The sequence below is a fragment of the Mirounga angustirostris genome, unplaced genomic scaffold (genome assembly GCF_029215605.1).
Source record: "Mirounga angustirostris isolate CCGP_5_RB_7025 unplaced genomic scaffold, mMirAng1.0.hap1 SCAF_8, whole genome shotgun sequence".
NCBI classification, from domain to species: domain Eukaryota; kingdom Metazoa; phylum Chordata; class Mammalia; order Carnivora; family Phocidae; genus Mirounga; species Mirounga angustirostris.
The window spans coordinates 6,375,084-6,395,574 of NW_026991716.1; the positions used below are offsets into that span (position 1 = coordinate 6,375,084).

At 40.2% G+C, this 20,491-nt stretch overlaps 1 protein-coding gene across 1 annotated transcript; it reads left to right on the plus strand.

The window, feature by feature from the left end:
• The first annotated feature begins 7,387 nt into the window (after positions 1–7,387).
• Positions 7,388–14,872, plus strand: PRL (prolactin). Its single transcript, XM_045866299.3, has 5 exons — positions 7,388–7,415; positions 7,769–7,950; positions 9,804–9,911; positions 12,124–12,303; positions 14,536–14,872. Exons 1-5 carry the CDS (start codon positions 7,388–7,390, stop codon positions 14,725–14,727), a joined length of 690 nt encoding a protein of 229 aa, XP_045722255.1. The 3' UTR covers positions 14,728–14,872.
• The last annotated feature ends 5,619 nt before the right edge of the window (positions 14,873–20,491 follow it).

Genomic DNA, 20,491 nt, shown 5'->3' on the forward strand with positions numbered 1-20,491 from the left:
GTCTCATCTATTAAGTTCATCATATAAGGTAGGAGTACAAATGGCCTGTAGGAAAGGGGACCCTTAAATGCCACATCACCTAGAATGGTAATAATAATATTGCTTCTCTCAAGTGGTCGACAGATAACCTTTTATTTTTTTTTAATCTACAAGAATTCTTTGACTTTCATTCTACTAATGATGTAGAAGTGACAAGTGAAAAAGTTAAATGAAGATTTTATGACTCATGCAAGACTCCTATTAGTAAAAGAATTCTTCGAGACCAAAATGGCAGATAAACCAAAGACCAATTTGAAGTAGAAATAATAGAAATAAAATTAATGGCTCTTCATTCCTTATCTACATAACTCATTAAGAAATATTTTAACAAATGCACTGTTGTTGTTGTTTTTTTTTAATGTGATTAAGAATCACACTCAAATTCTATCTGACAGTGTCAGTGTTTCCTTCAAGGATTCAAAGTAGTTAAAACATTCAGTTTCTCTCTCTTCTCTCTTTGGGAACTCAATTACCTTGGCATTTTTCCTTGAAGTAATGTGTTTCTCAATGTGTCTTCAAGGTAGGTCACATCTGCATCTCCTCAGCAAAACTTATTACCATCAGCCACACAATAAGTTCGGTGGGTACAAGTATGAATGTGGAAAGCAAGAAGAAAACTGACCAGCATGGCAAGCAGGAGACCTGGAGCTCCAGTGTCAGCTCTGTCAATAATTAAATGTGCAATGAGCAGTTGGGTTAGATGTACTCTCTAGTGCCTCTGATCTCAAAAACTATGGTTTCGACAGATTAGAGATTGTTCAGAAGGTGCTCTTCGGGACGATTAATCTTCCTGATGGATAAACAGATTGAAACTGAAATGGACACAGGCAGGAGAAAATGGAGAAGCTAGTAAAAGTATCCAGGTCAAGATAACCTGGGAAGAGGAGAAAAGAAAAATTTTTGGAAGTTAAGGAGGCAGAATAATCGCAACCTAGGAATGGAGGGAGTATGAGTCAAAGGAGACAAAAGAAAAGCAAATAAACACAACTCTGGGAGGTTAAATGTGGGTGATGGAGAAGACAGTTTAAGGGAAAAGCTGAATAGTTATGGATTTTTTAAAAAATCATTCAGTGTATGTTGGTTGAAGACATATAGGTTGAAATGCATAGCAGGTAAATGGCATCTCAGAGGAGAAGGCGGGGAGGACGATGGAGTTGGGATCATCTTCATGGACATGACAGGTAGTCATGACACGGAATGGGACAGTCAGTGGGAAATGACAGGCTGAATGCCCCAGAAATGACATAGCTAAGGACTCGGGGAGTTATTTTGATTCAACAATGAAATAGTCATTGGAGACTATTAAGAGAAAACAGAACAAAACAAATCGAATTCCTTATATATTCTTCTTCCCATGTATTCTATTTTTTTTAGAAAATTGTTACATTTTCATTATGGCCAAGTATAACGTCATTTACTGGAGAGGCTTCATAGTTGTTTAAAATACACACGCACATGTGATCTCCTACTTTTGTGTATTGTTCAATTTCCCCTCACATTTTCTTACCATATGCTTTATGTTTGGGATCCTATATTAAATGCATGAAGACTGTTCATAGCCTCATCTCCATTGCAGACCGTATACAGTATCACAAAGGATGGCCTTTTAACATTTTTGCCTTAACTTTATACCTGCCTAGTAGTAATCTTGTCACCCCAGCAATTTTAAGTGCTTTACCTGATGTGCTTTCTCTGTACTTCCCCCCTTACCTTCTCTTAGCCACTTCGGTTTAGGTCAGGGTTTCTCAACATTGGAGCTACTGACGTCTTAGATGGCACAGCATTTGGTTTTGATGGCTGTGCTGAGTGTTGTTGGACTCCACCCAGTCAGCGCCAGGATCGCCCCCACCTTCAGTTCTGACGATCAAAACTGTCTCCAGACATAGCAATTCTGTGCCAGCTCACAGCTCCTCACCTTCGAAAATAACTCTTTTAGGTATATCACTTGTATCCAGCATCTAATTGGCATTTGCCACCTTTAAAGAAACTAAGTCATTTTCTTTCTTTTAATAAATAACTTGTCCCATCATATTTTTGATGTTTGATCTTATTCTGACCTTTAATTGTGTGTGTGTGTATGTCTGTCTGCTCACATTCCCTATGCTTCCTATCTTTTGTTAAATGGAATGTCTTTTATTTTGTGTACGTTTGTGTGTGCCTGCTTACGTGGGATATTTCCTTTTTCTGAGTTAGAAGGCTTATAATCTGTTTTCCGTATTTTTAGTGGTTATAACAACTTTGCATCATCTGTTGATTCCCTTCCTTTTTTAGAACACTAGCTTGATTTTATCTATTGATTCCCCAATCCGAGCCATGAATAAAATAACATGCTCATCTGTCCTCCTGCCTCGGATAGCAGGTGTAATTTTGCTAGTTTTTTTAAGTTACTTCTTGCTCATTTTATTAGAATTAGGGATAGCCTTATCTCAGAAGTCCTCATAATCACTGTGTACCTTTACTTTCCCCCTGTAATTTAAAAGTGCATATATACATACTTCTATATATACATATACATACATATATATGTACACACACTAATATCTACCTATATAGAGAATATAAACATATATAAAGAGAGTATAAAATATGTGTATGTGTGTGTGTGCATTTAGAGCATTTGGTCGATAGAACATTCCATCAATTATTATTTATATTTCAACACCGAATGATAAAGAGTTTTGTTAAATAAATGTCACTTTAGTTACTCCCTGAGTATCAAAGCATATATTATGCTGGTAATACAGTCTGCATTCATGAATAAATTAAAGAAAAAGAGGGACATGTCCCAGGGAAGCTATTTTAGGCAAATTCCAGTAGAAAAATGTATTGTAGGATGATGGGTGTATAGACTAGAACTGAAGTATATTATTTCTTGTGAAAAACTTGCCCTACTTCTAAGCCTGAATCCTTTCAATATGCTGAAAAGGATGAACCACGGAGGAAGGCAGAGATGACAGCTTTCAGGATATGTATGGCCCCATGAGCTGTGACACTATCGAAAGATTCTCTTCGGATTGGTACCGATTGGCTGCCCTGATCCCATGTGCCCTGACTCCTCCCGACTGCCCCAGTCCCTCCCCAGGGACCCTGCCAGTCTCACCGCAATTGAACAATTAAAGACTTAATGCCTGTCCGGGAGTACAGACACCCTCAGGGACCCTGGTCTGTTGCTTTGGCGTTCTGTTCTGTTTGGTGGTGCCCGTGCTAATTATAAAATTTAAAATTATCCCTGGAAAAAGCAATGGCTCAGAGTCCCACTTCCTATTAGACGATGACTTCATGAGTGTGTCCGTATCTATATATAGATATATATCTCCCGAAAGCGGGCATGCTTCAAATCCACTTTCCGTTTGACAAGACACACACACACACACACACACACGCACGTACATAATATTGGAGTATGAAGACTCTTTTATAAGAAAAGTTATCGTCTGCCCCACTTCACATTAGCCCACAGTCAATATTTGATGCTTTTACTTGAAAAAATATCATCTTAAAGAGTGAATCTGCGAAGTTTCCAGACACATCATCCTTAGATCTGGCATTGTCCTATATCATGTTGTTCGGAACAAACGTGTGACAAGAAACTCAGGATAAGCTAACACCGAGAATTCAGAGAATTAGAGCAGAGGACATGAATATTGTATCAGTGAAAAGAAATTACAGGACAAATTTCCAAATGCTTCCATATGGCTTTCTTATTTAAGGAGCAAATGCTCCCAAGACACCGCTAACAGATTAAGAACTTGGGTTCTGGAGTTACTTAAGGAAGCTGATGACCTGCAAAGCCCTGGCAGAGATAAGCATTAAAGACAGACACTTAGGGGAAAATATACATCGTAATATGCATGAAGTTGACATATACAGAGGATGTAACGAAATCATTACTTTTGTTTATCCTGAAAACAATGCAGTTCAAGAAAGGACCATTGTGACTGATTCTTTTTCCAGTGTTTTCTGTTATTTTATATCGAAAACAACATATAACCTCTCTGATCTTTTAGTCCAGGTTTTGGAAGATGGCTGGTTGGGAATTCTTAAATCCATTAACAATATACCTTTCATCATTTGCAACTTTCACTTTATTCAAGGCAATTCATGACTAATATAAATTGAAATATCTCTGTGATCCTCTTATCTGATGATTTTTAAACTTCTTAATTTCTTTTACTTTTTAATATTCCCCATATCTTGCAGTAGACACCTTTCAAGCTTTGTGAAATATTTTTCATATTTTTGCATCATAAATGAGAAAAGAAAACATAGTATTATTCCAAATTTAAAAACAAAAGAAAATTCAAGGAAACTGCAAGCTCCATTCCTAATTAGTAAGAAAAGAAACCTGATGTTACTTAATGTTAAAAATTAGAATCATTTAGAAGAGATGACAAAATTGTTCATTAGTTTCAGGTACTAAAAATTTCATGGCAACTTGAACATCATTTCAGCTATTTATTCAGCTACTTGACAGAAATCAGTCATCAGCTCCCAGTTTATCCTAAGCCCCCAAATGGCAAACAAATGAAGTTTTGTAATAAAGACAGACACGTCTATTCTCAGTGAATGTCTTTATTGCTCTAAATTAAGGGCAGGGTTTGGTAAAGAGATCTTTAAAAGAGCCACGTACAAAAATTAAGGTGAAAGCTAGGTGACGTAAATAGCTGAAAAAAAAATAGGACAACCATGACTTTTTGCATAAAATATGCCTTTTGCCTTATTTAGGTATTGCAACGTCCCATTAACAGGAAACAGGGCGGGGGTGCGGTAGGGCAGCAAGGAAGCAAATGAGAGTTTGCAGAGAAACATGCCCCTCTTTGGAGTCAAATAAATCAACTGGCCTCCCAGAATAAACACAACTCAGGTGTTCTTACATCGCTTTTTTCCTGGCTATCTACAAAAGTCACAACGCCTTTAAATTTTAACATTATGTTGTCAGTTCTTACGGCCGATTTCCCTACTCTTAAGTTTCTAGAAGAAGAGGGGAATGGAGGGCAGCATTAATTTCTCAGCCATGGGGCACTGCTCTCTTAATAATTCAGACTTTCGGGGCGCCTGGGTGGCTCAGTTGGTTAGGCGACTGCCTTCGGCTCAGGTCATGATCCTGGAGTCCTGGGATCGAGTCCCGCATTGGGCTCCCTGCTCGGCAGGGAGTCTGCTTCTCCCTCTGACCCTCCCCCCTCTCATGTGCTCTCTCTCTCTCTCTCTCATTCCCTCTCTAATAAATAAATAAAATCTTTATAAAAATAATAATAATAATTCAGACTTTCACTGTCCGAGGGGAAAAAATGGATACTTTATAGGGTCAGTGAAATCCTGACCCAGCTTCAGACTGAAAGAGCCTATACCTCACCACACCTGATGCATAGGATGCAAAATCTTGTCCTGCACACGCTAAGGCAATTGGGAAGACGGTTTTTTTTGTTTGCTTGTTTTGTTTTGAAGATTTTATTTATTTATTTATTTGAGAGAGAGAGAATGAGATAGAGACAGAGAGCATGAGAGGGGGAGGGTCAGAGGGAGAAGCAGACTCCCCGCTGAGCAGGGAGCCCGATGCGGGACTTGATCCAGGGACTCCAGGATCATGACCTGAGCCGAAGGCAGTCGCTTAACCGACTGAGCCACCCAGGCGCCCTCATATAACCCATTTTGAATTTTCTTTTTCCTAGCCATTGCATTCTACAAGAGAGGGTATAAAAAGAGACTGTTTTCTTTTTCTTTTTTTTTTTTTAAGATTTTTATTTATTTATCTGAGAGAGAATGAGAGACAGAGAGCACGAGAGGGAAGAGGGTCAGAGGAAGAAGCAGGCTCCCCGCCGAGCAGGGAGCCGATGCGGGACTCGATCCCGGGACTCCAGGATCATGACCTGAGCCGAAGGCAGTCGCTTAACCAACTGAGCCACCCAGGCACCCTAGGAAGATGGTTTTTAAGGGAAGTCACTCTTCGTTAAGATTTCTAGGTCTCCATAAGAGCATTTGGAAAATCACTGAGGCACAATTGTGGCAGCATCAGCTATGGAAAAAGCAAATGCCATGGAAAAGAATTATTTTAAAAATCACCTCACCTGTTGATTTACCAGGAGAGGCATATGGCGACATTGAAGCTAAAGGTCACGGGCTGCTTTAGATGCATGGACTCAAAAATTAGAGAAAGTCGTCAACAACCCAGTTCTTATTCATTAAAATCATTTCATTTAGGAAATCTCTAAGAGGCGGATGGAACTTTTGAGCCCATGAAAGATTAATTTTTGTCACCTTGGCCCTGGAGAGGTGCTGGGTCAGAGAAAAAAAATGATCATAAATTAGTGAAGTCTGTCCACTCATCCTTGAGGAAAGTGCAAATTATTGCCTAGAATTTTGTTTTACTACATCATATCCCAAGGGGTGTGTGTGTGTGTGTGTGTTCGTCCTTGAAAACCACTATGTTGCTTGCCCAGAATAAAATCCCTAAGGTCAGGGGTGATTTCTTGTTCATGCCCAACTGTGTTTGTTAAATGATTCATTTCCAAGTCTTCTTTATATCCCTCCTGATTCCTTGTGAAGCAAAATTCCTGCCAGCATCTAATTTGACTAATTACTTCAATATTCTTGACACTGAAGCTCTCCAGGCCTCTGTTCTTTAATCTGTAAACTGGGGATGCTAATCTAAATTTACATAAATGTTGAAGTCAAAAGAAATGAACAGATGAAAATACCCATTTTAAAACAAAGTACCATACATACAGGTCATTTAAAAATGGCAAAACAGAATGTGTAGAAGCAAGAAAAAGATGAGAGCAAACATAACGAGAGCATGACAGGGGATCGAATGTCCTACTTTCTCCTTATTCTATATTTCCTGATAATTTCCTGTGTCGGTTTTGAAACCTTGACTTCACCTGGCAATTCTGAACTGGGGAAAAAAAAAGAATACCCGTCGCTAATATATGAGACACCTAAGTGAAATATAATGCTATATTCAAGACCCTGCAGAGAAACAAAGGCAAATTTTAAAGCAAATGACTTCTGTAGTGCTACGGGTCCTTTCACCCAAAATAGTCTCCAGATCTCACCTTCATCATTTCTCTCATTTCCTTTTGGTCTAATTAATCAAAATCCTTCCTAGAATGTTCATTTCTGGCCAGTATGTCTTCCTGAATATGAATAAGAAATAAAAGACCATTTGATGTTTGAAATTATGGGGGTAATCTCAATGACGGAGATAGATGACTGGGAAAAGGGAAGGGACTGCCTGATTAAATATATTCATGAAGATGTCAAAGGCTTATAAAGCCAATATCTGGGAGAGAAAGCTGTTGGGCTACCAGACCTTCTCTGGCGACGTGTGTTTCTCGAAAGCATCACCACCATGGACAACAAAGGGTGGTCACTGAAAGGTACGTGCAACAACTCACGGATTTGTCAAATTGTCAACATTCTTGAGGGGGTGGCACTAATTTGAAACTTCAGCTAATAATCTCTGAGCAAGAGGTTTCAGGTTTCCAGAGTTTAGAAGAGCTAACATGCAGGGAGTAACCCGCTTCTCCAACTATGTATCTGTGCAAATAGAATTACATATCTAAATTGACAATGGCGGGAGGTGTTGGTTCTTTCCCACCCTGGCTATCATGGTACCAAATCCTGCGAAGGGTGGGGTGGGGGTGGGGGGAAGAGAAGGCTCCCCTGGCAGAATTACTTTTCATAACCTCCGCTGAACAGATCAGAGTGGCTGGTGTTTCTATTTGAGCAGGGTCGCTCCTGCCCCTGCTGCTGCTGGTGTCGGAACTCCTCCTGGGCCAGAGCGTGGCCTCCCTGCCCATCTGTCCCACCGGGGCTGTCAACTGCCAGGTGTCCCTCCGAGACCTGTTTGACCGCGCGGTCATCCTGTCTCACTACATCCACAACCTCTCCTCGGAGATGTTCAACGAATTTGTAAGTACCGCCCTTCTTGCTTCTTCCCAGAAGGAAGCTTCCCACACTTGAGCCAAGAAAGATGCCGGAGCCAAATCTCAAATAACACACTTTTTAGGTAAAAAAAAAAAAAAAAAAAGCCATTGGCTCATAAAATGGGGGGGGGGCAAGAAGAAAGGGACAGTGTCATGAAACCTCAAAGATTCTCAAAGAGTATAATGAGTCTTTAAATTTTTCCTTTAATTCGTTTTCTTTAAAAAAAAATTTTTCCAGCAAAAATTAGCCATTAGCCAGCTGGGGCTGCCGTAACAGAATTCCATAGGTTGGGTGACTTCAACCGAAATGTGTTTTTGGACAGATCTGGAGGCTGGAAGTCTGAGATCAGGGCGCCAGCGTGGTCAGGCTCTGATAAGGGCACCCATCTGCCCATCTTGCCTTTTCCCTGTCCTCACGGTGGTAGAGGGTGGGGGTGGGGGGATTCTCTGGTGTCTCTTCCTGTAAGGACACTAATCCTATTGGATCAGGGCTCCACTCTTCTGACCTCATTTAACCTTACTTACCTCCATAAAGGCCCTATCTTCAAATATAATGCACTGGGGGTTAGGACTTCAACATAGGCATTTTGGGAAAACACAACCAATCACTCCATAACAACACCTGGCACAAAGCACTTTTGGGTGGAGCTTGAGTAACTGGAAGCATGCTGAGTTCTTGTCCTTGTGTGTGGAGTACATGTCTCCTGAGGCATTCGTCACCTGGCATCCCAGATATCTAATAAATGAGAATCACACTGCCTGGAATGGAGTTAATCAAAGAAAGTTAAACTAAGCTGAATCCATGTCAGGAAAACAAACAATAATAGCTCTTCTGAAACCCAAAAATGCCATAAATTATTGTTCTAAGATGTCCAGTGTATAGATTTAGAACTAGAATTGAAGGGTTGGTTTAGAATTGGAAACAATATTCTCCTTCTGATTATGGTACTTTGAAAGTTGTACCTTAACTTTTTTAGGTCAACCAGTGTATGAGAGGTTCAATAAATCAAAGGGTCACCATAAGGAATGTGGCTCAATGTTTGTAATAAACACATATTCCATAGTTCTCTGTACTCATTGGTTTTTCTTCCATCCTCCTCTTTTGACTGCCATTCTTGTGTCTTTCACATCTTCCCGGTAATCTCCTTAGATTTCCACAGCTTTTGGTAGAGATTAGCTTTATGTCAATGCCTTAGCTAGTTGTTGTGTGTGTGCGTGTGTATTTTAATTCTGAGTCCACTGATTAATATTTCCTAAAATTTTATACCCTGTTTTTTTGACTTACCATTTTGTAACAATCAACAAAATTGTATTATGCATCTATGATGAACATGGTAAAGTACAGGTGTGTGGATTCAGATGTTAGTCAAAGAAAAGTTATAATTTTATAATGTCTATTAGGGGAGCATATAGGCTTGGACTCCCAGTAAAGAAAATATTAAATGGCAAAATATAGGTATAGGATATTGGTTCAAATACTAAAGAAAGAGGATAGTTAACAAAATATTTAATGTTTCTTTTTTGGGGGTATTAAATGTGTTTGCTTTCCAAGTAGTAACTTGTGGAAAGGGTAAAATTAAACAAGGGAATCACAAAAAAGGGAAGAGGTTGGGATTTGGAAAAGTAAGATTTTAAAAAAGAATGCATTGATAGAGAAAATCAAAATAAAAGGCAGGGAAAAGGTGCCTTTCTCAATTCTTTAGTTTCAGTTTTTCATGTAATTCTCATTTTAAAAAAACAGATTACACATCTATCAAGTGTGTTAATATTCTGGTAATGGGCTCATTTAACCAATGCGCAAACAACTATAACTAATTAAATTTGCTTGCTCGCTTTCAGGATAAAAGGTACGCCCAGGGCCGGGGTTTCATTACCAAGGCCATCAACAGCTGTCACACTTCCTCCCTCTCTACCCCTGAAGACAAGGAGCAAGCCCAGCAAATCCACGTGAGTCTTCTGTCCAGGTTTCTCACCAACACCACTGAGGTGCCACCATGAAGTACTGTTAGGTAATGCTAGTTGCACGCACAAAGAAATATGGAGGAAGAACAAGTAATCAGAGAGAAATGACCGCATGTAACTGATGAAGCATCAGGAAAACTAAATGAGGACTAAAGATTGTAGCAGCAAAATAAATCTCTAAGTTGTTCATGCAAACAACATTATTTTAATCAATGCCTTGGACCCAGATTTGCATATATTATACCATGTGAAAGCCTGAACTGAATTAGACTTCCATGGATAAAATAGAAGGTTTGCAAAATTCATGGATAGGTAAGACATGCATGCAACTTTGTATTTATCACGTGATACCCTTGGCTCCTCCACTGGCCGCATTCAACATTACTGAGCACTGTGCCTGGTGAGCCATCTCTTCCAGACTTTGAAGGCTCTCCTTCTGATGCTACTTCTCCTTCTCTGACACCTGCCCCTCTCTTCATTCTTCCCTGACTCCTCCATCACCTGCCACTTCTGAATTATAAGTCTCTCCCCAAATAAGGTCGTGTAAAATATTATGTTTTGTTTCTCATGGCTACGTGATTGCTTCTGTTCTGATGACCACAAGGTCTGCATGGGAAGTCCCAATCATTTATCCCTTTTCTTTATCATAATAATCTCTCCTTTCTGATTCCCTGCCACAAGCACTGTCTTAACATGACTTAAAATAAGCATCTTCACATATATCCCCCCATAAATGCAATCTTTCTCTTCACAACTTTGTTAATGGGTACCGGCATTCTTTCTGTCTGCTCAGCTCATTAATAGTACTGATAATGATGATGATAAAATGAAGGGAAAGGGTGAAGAAGGAAGAGGAAGAGTTAAAATGTATTAAGAGCCACTCCCTGGCCAGACACTTCACCAAGCAATGTACGCGTATTACTGTAGTTAATCCTCACAAAAAAGTCCTAGGACACTAGGCACTGCTATTACACTTGCTGAGATGAGGAAGCTGAAGCTTGCAGAGGCTGTGGAATCTGGAGTCATGATGGGGTGGGAAGCCGTGGGTCTGGGCTTCATCCAATTCCAAGCCCTCATGCTCCAACTAGCCCAACTAGACGGCCATCCGCAGCTTATATCTCCTTCACTTCATATCGCAGGACATGTTTCCATCGCCACATCTGTTGGATTCTTCTCCACTCTTCACTTCCTTTACCCTAGACTAGTTCACAGACCTCAGGAAAGCAAGCCTTTTAAATCAGAGACGAGCAGCTCCTAAGAGTTTCATGTGCGATCCTGACAGTGAGAATATAGGGGGCAAACCTCCCTTGTAAATTCCTCTGATGCTGTTCCTACCACTGTCATGGTGCCCTTTTATTCACCTGAACAGCTCAACAGAAGAGACTTCTCTGGTTGCAGCACAGGGACGGGGGCTAGGATAGACTGAGGAGAGCATATTCATGAGTGCCATGCCTTCTTCACTGGCTCTTTGTTCTAATTTCATAAAATAAAAACTACAAATCGTAAGCGAATCCATTAAAGAAGGATTTGACTCATTAATATGAATGTGTCCTTGGATGAACATGATGTGGGCCCTTTGTCATTGGCACTCATGGAATCTGTCTTTCCTGGGTCATGTACTGGAGGCACATACTGAGTGCCAACAAAATTCTTTTTGGACAAGCAAAGCTGCCAAAAAAAAAAAAAAAAAAAAAAAGCTCACTGAGTGGGCGAATGGTAGAACTTCCGAGGAGAACAAAATTTCTCATGCTATAAACTAGAATTCTCATTAGATGAAGTAGTTATTCAAATAAACCAGATTATTTTTTTATTTTAGCAAAGTTTAGGCCAATAGCTTAAACTTTTTTATTTTTACAACTTTAACCACCTACAAAAAATTGTACATACATATAGGAATAACAAAAGATCATTTGGGTCAGCCTCTCGGCACAAAAACTCACAAGTAAACTAAACCCACTGTGTTATGCTTTCTTTAAATTTTTTTTTATTTATTTGAGAGAGAGCACAAACTGGGGGGAGGAGCAGAGGGAGAGGGAGAAGCAGACTCCCCGCTGAGCAGGGAGCCTGATGTGGGGTATAATCCCAGAACCCTAAGATCATGACCTGAGCGGAAGGCAGACGCTTAACCCACTGAGCCACCCAGGTGCCCCCTTTGTTATGCTTTTTTTTAATGCAATTATTTTATATGGTCACTTAGCACGAAGACCTTCTGAACCTGATACTCAGAGTGCTGCGCTCCTGGAATGACCCCCTGTATCATCTAGTCACGGAAGTGCGGGGTATGCAAGAAGCCCCAGATTCGATTCTGTCCAGAGCCATAGAGATTGAGGAACAAAACAGAAGACTTCTAGAGGGTATGGAGAAGATAGTTGGCCAGGTGAGCATCCTCCTGACACTTCTTTGCTTTCTTCATTGATGAAAGAGGTAACCTCCATGGTGAGAAGCAAGTTCCGAAATCCCTCCCTTTGCGAGAACAAAATTTAGGCATTTCTTATCCTTGGTTGCTGTTAAATAAAGCAAGATTCTAGTAATTCATACTGGTAGATCCTATTGCAAGTGAATCTTAGGATGTGATAGATGACAGGTGCAGCCTTCCCTACAGAGCACACAAATCCACCAAAGGCTTGCCCCTTCCTGGGGACTGGGGTTTATAATATTTTCAAGGAAAAGAAAACTGGAGAGTGGAATCTGCAAGATAAACATTTTTCTCGAAGTATCCCAGGACACCTGCTACTGAAATTCTGCTCATGTTTTTTCTCTTTTCTCCCCACACCAAAGGATGACAGTGGGAAGGGAGAAAAGAGAAAATCAAAATCAGATGAGATGGTATTTCTTGCCACTACCGCAGCCCCACCTCTGCTGGACACATTTGTCAGAGAGAGAAGAGATTGTCAGAGACTGAAAAGATGAGGTCAGATTTCAGCGGGTCACAAAAGAAGGGAGTGTATCTTTTCTGAAATTCTTTCTTTTGTCATTTGCAGAAAGTGGTCTCATCCTAAATTTTATGTTTTCTTTTGGGGGAAGGCTTCCAAAGTCAACATTCATAACATTACATCTAATCTCCCCAAATAATGTCATATTTAGATTGAGTTAATATTTACAACATAGATCTCCAATCAGATGGGATAATTTCAGCACGAGTGAAGTAACATCCAAACAGCCGCATGAAGTTCTCAGAAATAATGTGTCATCTAAAGAAAAAGATAGAATTATAATAGTAATAGGATTTTATACTTCCCCTACTCTGTCCAAAGTACATGTTATCATGTGTCCTTTTTGTCACTTTCCGGGAGAAGAATATATCCAACACAGATACAAAGCACATTTCCACTTGAGACATAAAATAAACACCTAGACTTTCAAGTTATTTTCTTCATTTCTGTCAGCTTACTTTCTGAGGTCGCTAATTTGTTCTAGAATACTTCATTTAGTTCTTTTTTTTTTTTTTTACCACTTATTTATTCTTATTATCATTGTCCCTTGTACAGTAAATTTCATCTTAGGGCCCAAGCACCAAAATTAAACATAAAGCAAGGCAACAAATACGCACACTACGAACACGCACACTTTAAATTCCAATAGGAAATCCCAAGTTTAAAAAAATATTCTTACTCTGTAGGAGACAGTTCAACAGATCAGGGTCTACAATTATCCCACATTTGTACCCAGCAGCTCTCAAAGCAGCTGATGTGCCTACTTCCCAAGCTGCCTACTCCGTCTCTCAGCTCTCTGGAGATTCCCAGCTTGCAAAGCAGGGGGGAGATGGGGGGGCAGAGGTCAGGGTACCCCTCCCTCGCATTCCTCAGTGCCCTTTTGTTTTCACTGTCATGCTTCCCAGCCTACCACCCACCCCTCACCACTGAGGGGTCACGGCTAGTACCCCCCCTTTCTCATATGCATGATCCTCGGCATCTCCCACCCCAGAGATTTCAAAACAAAGCCCCTATTGCTCGTAGACATTTGGGGGTTAATGGTCCTGGGTAGATTATGAAAGTCTCCTGACTCTTTCAGCAGATCTTTGTGGTAGATGTCACTAGATGACCTGCATCTTAGACCATCAGGTGCAATCATCATTTCTGAGGTCTTTTATACATACACTACATGGAGAAGAGAATCAGTTTGAAGCAGGAAACAGATAAATGTAATTGTTCTGAGCTATCAGAAGAAATTCGGTACAAAGAACACATCAGAGACAAGATTCAGGACATGAAATAGATTCCTCTAGTATGAGAACTAAGACTAGCTCCTCCATTGTCCCTTGGTCACATTCACATATATATACGCATATGGCCCGTAAATATATATACACTTGGCACAACTGTATTGCAACTGACTCTCTCTCAATCTCTAGCAACCTTGTGGTTCTCTATTTAGTCCGATGCACACATACTTCATCTGTGATCACCTACGTGTTAGAACGCTTACACCTGAATCCTGCTTCTACTTTTTAGACCATTAACAGATTTCTGATGTACTGGCTCAATAATCCATGCCTCTACCTAGAGAGCTTTACATTCATGCCTCTTGCCCAAATCCTAATTTGACAATTAGAAGGAACAAAGATAAGCAAATACTGACAATACTAAGTCACTGTCTTTTTGGTGATTAGGTTCATCCTGGAGTCAAAGAGAATGAGGTCTACTCCGTATGGTCAGGACTTCCGTCCCTGCAGATGGCTGATGAAGACACTCGCCTTTTTGCTTTTTATAACCTGCTCCACTGCCTACGCAGGGATTCACATAAGATTGACAATTATCTCAAGCTCCTGAAGTGCCGAATCGTCTACGACAGCAACTGCTAAGCGTGCATCCGTGCCATCTATTTCTGGGAAGGTTCTTAATGATCCGTCCCATAGCAAGCTCCTCTTAGCTTTATAGCTTTTTAATGCATGCTTGGGTGTAATGGGTCTCATCTTAAAAAATAAAAACTGACTCCTTGGAGATGTCAAAATCAAAAAGGGCAATTTGTCAACGTTTCTCTTCTTCATTTCATAGAAAATCAAAAGAGAATCCATCACTACCATTGAGAAGTTCCTATTAAAATTTGTCACAAATAGCAGAAACTAGCATTACAAATAAGACCATTAACAGCTTCCTTTAGAATCACTGTAAATTATTATGGGTCACGGTATTAGAATCCAAGAATCAGGTAACTATGCATCATGCCGGTCATGCTACCAAGAAGAGTGAACTCTCAGGATTCTTGATGAGAGTCAGCCACACACTATCAGCTAACTCTCACCATATTCCAATGGACAATGTAAGCACTCTGAGGCTGTGATGCACCCACGTAGCATGAGGTTTACTGAGCCATCTGCAACTCCATAGGCTACTGTCTCGGTCCATTCGGGCTGCTATAACAAACCACCACAGACTTAGAAACAACAGAAATTTCATTCCACAGCATAGCCAGGTGAGGGACCCCCTCTTCCAGGTCACAGACTTCCTGCTGTGTCCCTGAGTGTTGGAAGGAGCCAGGGAGCTCTGGGGGGGGGGGGGTCTCTTTTATTAGAGTACTAACCCCATCATGAGGGCTCTACCCTCATAACTTAATCACCTGCCAAAGGCCCCCCTATTAATACTATTGCCTTCCAGTGTTTAGGTTTTCAATGTATGAAATTATGACCAGGGCAGATTCAAATATGAAATGGTGTTATCCTTCTGCAGTGACTGTTTTCAACCATGTACCCCTGAACTCATCTTGTTGGCATCATCATGGATGCATCCCATAGGTTCTAGTCACTCTGGGTCTCATAAGTCCATTCAAGTCTCAACTCCATTTCATATTCAGCCTATTTAATGTTTTCCTCTGCCTTTTTGTGGCTCATGGGACCTACCAGGGGAAGGAGAGGTGGTCAATTTCTGCAAGGTTTCTTCCCCTCCCGCTTCTGGATCTCCATCTCTCTTTGCTAAGTTAGAACGGGAGACAGGATGAGAAGAGATGGGCAAGTTCTGACATCACTGACTTATGTGGTACTGCCATGGCCTTCTCATCATTAACAGAAGCTAACCTTGAATTCCCTCGAGTGGCAGGTGTCTCTCTTGTGGGGCACCCTTGTGATTTTCCAGGACATTCACAAGTGGGGACACCCCCACTGTCTAGTTTCTTTAGCAGGGGAAATACTCTGGCTTGATTCTTTTTTTTTTTTTTAAAGATTTTATTTATTTATTTGAGAGAGAGAGAATGAGAGAGAGCACATGAGAGGGGGGAGGGTCAGAGGGAGAAGCAGACTCCCTGCCGAGCAGGGAGCGTGATGCGGGACTCGATCCAGGGACTGCAGAATCATGACCTGAGCCGAAGGCAGTCGCTTAACCAACTGAGCCACCCAGGCGCCCTGATTCTTTATCTACCCCACAGCTGTGCCACCTGCAGTGTTCTCCCCAGCTGCTGCTCCCCTCACCCTGCCTGCACCCTACTGGAGAAAATTGGCTCGGGGTCATCTGTCTACTAGGTAACCCACAGTAAACTCAAGCATCATAACCACTCCAAACAACCGAGGAGCCATTATATTGTTTTGCTTTTTATCCCATACTGGGGTCTCCTGACAATCCTCTTCTCTTCCTATTCACATAGACACAGAGTGGATCAGAAGGTTGGATTCATAAACACACATGAATCTGAGGGATGACATGTGGTTTCCCCCTTCTTTTAGAACCAGTGAATAATTATCTCTGTCAGTAATTGTCTTAGAGAGTTGACCTTGCAAACACTCCCTGCTGGGCCACTGAATCATAACACCCTCCTCATATACTTAGTCTCCTGCTGGAGAAAGGTAACTGGATTAGGGTAGCTCAGCTTGTCCAACTGCTGCTAAATAACCCAGGATTAGGGCCCATCTCTGCTAGCTCTCCTTAGAAGGCGGTGGGATTGCCAGGCTGTTTCTACAGCAGCTTTAGGGCTTTGGCAGGAATTCCTAGACAACAGACAATAGGAAATACTCCATCCAACATCCTGAAAGAGAGGAAATAAAAAGTTGGAGCAGGAGGAAGATGAAGAGCGAAGGGTGAGGGGAAGAAGGGGAAATGTGAGTAAAAGGCTTGAGTTGTGAAGGATGAGATGATATTAGTGCTGTATTTGGTGAAGACATAAATCTATTGCTTCAATTTTATACCCTAAGAGCAAATATTATCTCGTATTCTCCTTATACTCCACTTTCTTCTTCTCTCTTTTCTGAAATTTTCCTTTGTATTAGAGTATTCTCTGCCCTTACTGATTAACTTGCAATGGCTCTAGAGATGAGCAGAACTTGGTACATCTTCCGATCAGAACTCAAGTCAATTTCCCTCCGCTGTGTGAAGAAGCCTTTCCCAACAGGAGCATGTCTAATGAAACCAATCTCTTCCAAGGCCAATATTTTCTTTGTTTGAGTCCTGCTTCTGTCTCTAGCTGTGATGACACAAACCTTTCAGGACACAACAGAATAGCCTACCCCAAACCAATATTGAACCTCTCTTTTCTCCTGTATGCATATAAAATGTCAGCTTTCTCATATTTTAGTTTTCTTTTAAAAGGCAGGGGACTATGAGAAAAACCTGTATGTACTTCCTTTCTCATTTTTTTTTTTTGCTGAAAACATCTAATTCTATTGTGCTACCCGCTTAACTTCCTTTTCTTCAGTTTCTCGGTATTTCCAACAGAGAGGATGGTATTTAGAAGTCGTGAAATTTGGCAATAAATGGACAATGCAATTGTAAGAAACATAAGTTCACCACTAGCCCACAGATTTCTTCATGTATTCTTCTCTTATAAAGTTTATTCCCAGTACAAATTCAAGATTTCAGATAAATAACTGAGGTGGTGATATTAAAAGGCTTCTCTCAGCTTGACCATGACATATAAACTGAATACTGTAGTTTTCAGACAAGATTGAGCAGAGCCATGGGTGTTCTGTAGAGTCAGCAAGGGGCAGATGGAAAGGGAATATTTGGGAAGAATATAACAATCACCCTCCTGCCAACTAGAGTGAGTCTATTTTTTTTCCTCTTTTACAGATTTGCATGTAAGATTACATTTGAGGAAATAGGCCTTGCTATAGGAAGAACAATACCAGTGGTTACAAAACAGGAACAAACAAACAAAAATCCTTGAAATGTACTTATCTGAGAGATGAGTCAATCACATGTCCTGAGCACTATAAGGACTAAAAGAGGTTTAAAAAATCTCTATCACCCAGAAGTTTGCTCTCAAGTTGTGGAGAGAGTGACATCAACATGCAAATTACTATACTATATGGTAGAGAAGTCAGTACAGCAAGTGATGTTAACCAAAGTACTGCAGTGAATTAAAGGAAAGTGGGAAGACGTCTGGATGAAAGAACAAGAGAGTTTTCCGGACTGATGGTTTCATCATGGAGTTCTGAAGGTTTGATGGGACACTGATAGGCACAAATAGGAAGATGGCATATCTGTCAATTCATTTAAAATCATTTCATGATGTCATTGTCTCCTGCATTCTGAGCTGTTAATACAAAAGGAACTGAGCTTTTAATTTGTAAAGCATTATAAGGTCTCAGTAAATAATCAAGTTTGATCACAAGAAATGTTCACTTTTTTAACAGACACTTTTTAATAGTTCTCATTATTATGCTCACATGATATGCTATACACATTACTGCAGGGTATCAAGGGGAAAGCATTCAGGGATCACTTATGCACTGTGGAGGATCATATACGTCAATTTGGAAAGTTTGTACTTATTCTACAAGGCAACAGGAAACCAGGAAATTTTAGTTCCAGAGAGCAGTATGTCCAGAATGGGAAAATAGAAACACTTACCTGGTTTGGAGGGTTGTGGGAGTATGGGACTGGCAGAACAAAGAAGCAGGTCCAGAAACAAGTTGGAATAGTATTATGACACTCTAAAAGAAAATCAAAGAGGGCTCTGCCAAGCGAAAAGAAGCAAAACACATGAGAGGTGTAGGTACAGAAATAGGGTTTGACTATACTGAAGAAATTAGGGAGACGTTAAGAGTCAAAAAGGCATCTGAGCACATGAGACTGGATGAGTAAATAAAGGATGGGAAAGTCAGAGAGAAGAGAGGAGATCAATTAAGGTTTTGTCCAAACGCATCTGAACTTAATTTTCCTGTATTTCATCGACTTTGTACCAGAAACCATCAAAAATTGTAGGTTACTTTAGCAAATCACAGAAATGAGTACACTCAAGAGCCATGGCTAGACTACATCAAATACCAGAACCAAAGTATTTATACCACCCAGTAATAATGAGTGCTAAGTCACTGTTCTCTCTCAACACTAACATAAGACATACATTGTAAAGCACAGTGGATAAGTAAGAATATAATGAAAACAATCCATTTCTTTACAGAGCCAGCCCTACACAAAACCTAAACAAATGTCATGACCACCTCCCCAAAATTTGTCCACTCTCTCCAAGAGTTTTTCATTCTTTTCTTTTGAATCCACTCCTGTTTTCTATCCCTTCATTGTCTTACTCCCAGCAGATGGTCAGTTAATCATGAATCAAATAATTAAAAAGTGCCCACTCCTAAGATAATATTCGTATTTAAAGACTCTTAAAACCAAAAAGCCTATAATCCCCTGAAAATATAACTCTAATAGTGAGTTGACTGCTCCCCAGCATCTTTCCAAAATGCCCAGGAGGCATCCAGACATGACTCTGCCACCCAGAAAGCTTCTGCAATTACTATAATCTATTTGGACAGAGAAGATAGGAAAGAAAAATGGAGCAATGAACAGCATTTAGAAATCAATGCATGAATAAATGGAAAAGATAACATAGGTTTTAAAACAGGTCCACACTTGCATGCCATACCAACATGACAGGAGCCAGGCAAGCCTCAGTGATGGCTCTATATGAATTAGCTACAAGAAGTCTTACTCAACTCAACTGTTCAATCACGATTCCTTGATTCTAACACTCAGAGCCACTCGTCCCACTTAATTGCACTCACGAAAAGGGAATATGCTTATTGCATATTTGAGAGTTGCTAAGAGAGTAAATCATAAGAGTTCACACACACAAAAATTTCTGTAACTATGTATGATGAAGGCTACTAACTAGACCTATTATGGTGATCACTTCATAATACATACAGATATTGAATCATTATGCTGTACACCTGAAGCTAATATAATTGTTACATGTCAATTATACCTCCATAAAAAATAAAGTTTTTAAAGGAATAGACATATTTTGAATAAAGAAATTGTTTTCTTTTTTAAATGTTGTATTCTAACTAGCATATTGGATCTCAAACCTCAATCTCCAAATGTAGTTTATGTTTACGCAGAGAAAAAGAAAAGTGTCCTCACCTTGCAACATTAACTGCAGAACAGTTTAGCTACAATAGCTAATAAAAACCACTAATTCCTAAAAGTTGTAAGTCAGTCCCATACTTTGCTATTGGTCATTTAACGAACATTTGATGAATTCCCACATTACTCAGGCACTGTGGTAGGTGTCTGGTTCATATCACTGAGCAAAGCAGGCAGACACTTTCCCTCATGGAACTGACATTCTATCTGAGGGAAGACACAATAGACATGAATATGAGTGCATTATAGTATGTTAGCAGGTGACCT

What these genes read in the sequence shown, in the direction of transcription:
- PRL (XM_045866299.3), top strand. Translation starts at nt 7,388, where the DNA reads ATGGACAACAAAGGGTGGTCACTGAAAG. An exon ending in CAAAGGGTGGTCACTGAAAG is followed by an intron (nt 7,416 to 7,768) that starts GTACGTGCAACA and finishes CTATTTGAGCAG; the next exon opens with GGTCGCTCCTGCCCCTGCTG. An exon ending in TGGAGAAGATAGTTGGCCAG is followed by an intron (nt 12,304 to 14,535) that starts GTGAGCATCCTC and finishes TTTGGTGATTAG; the next exon opens with GTTCATCCTGGAGTCAAAGA.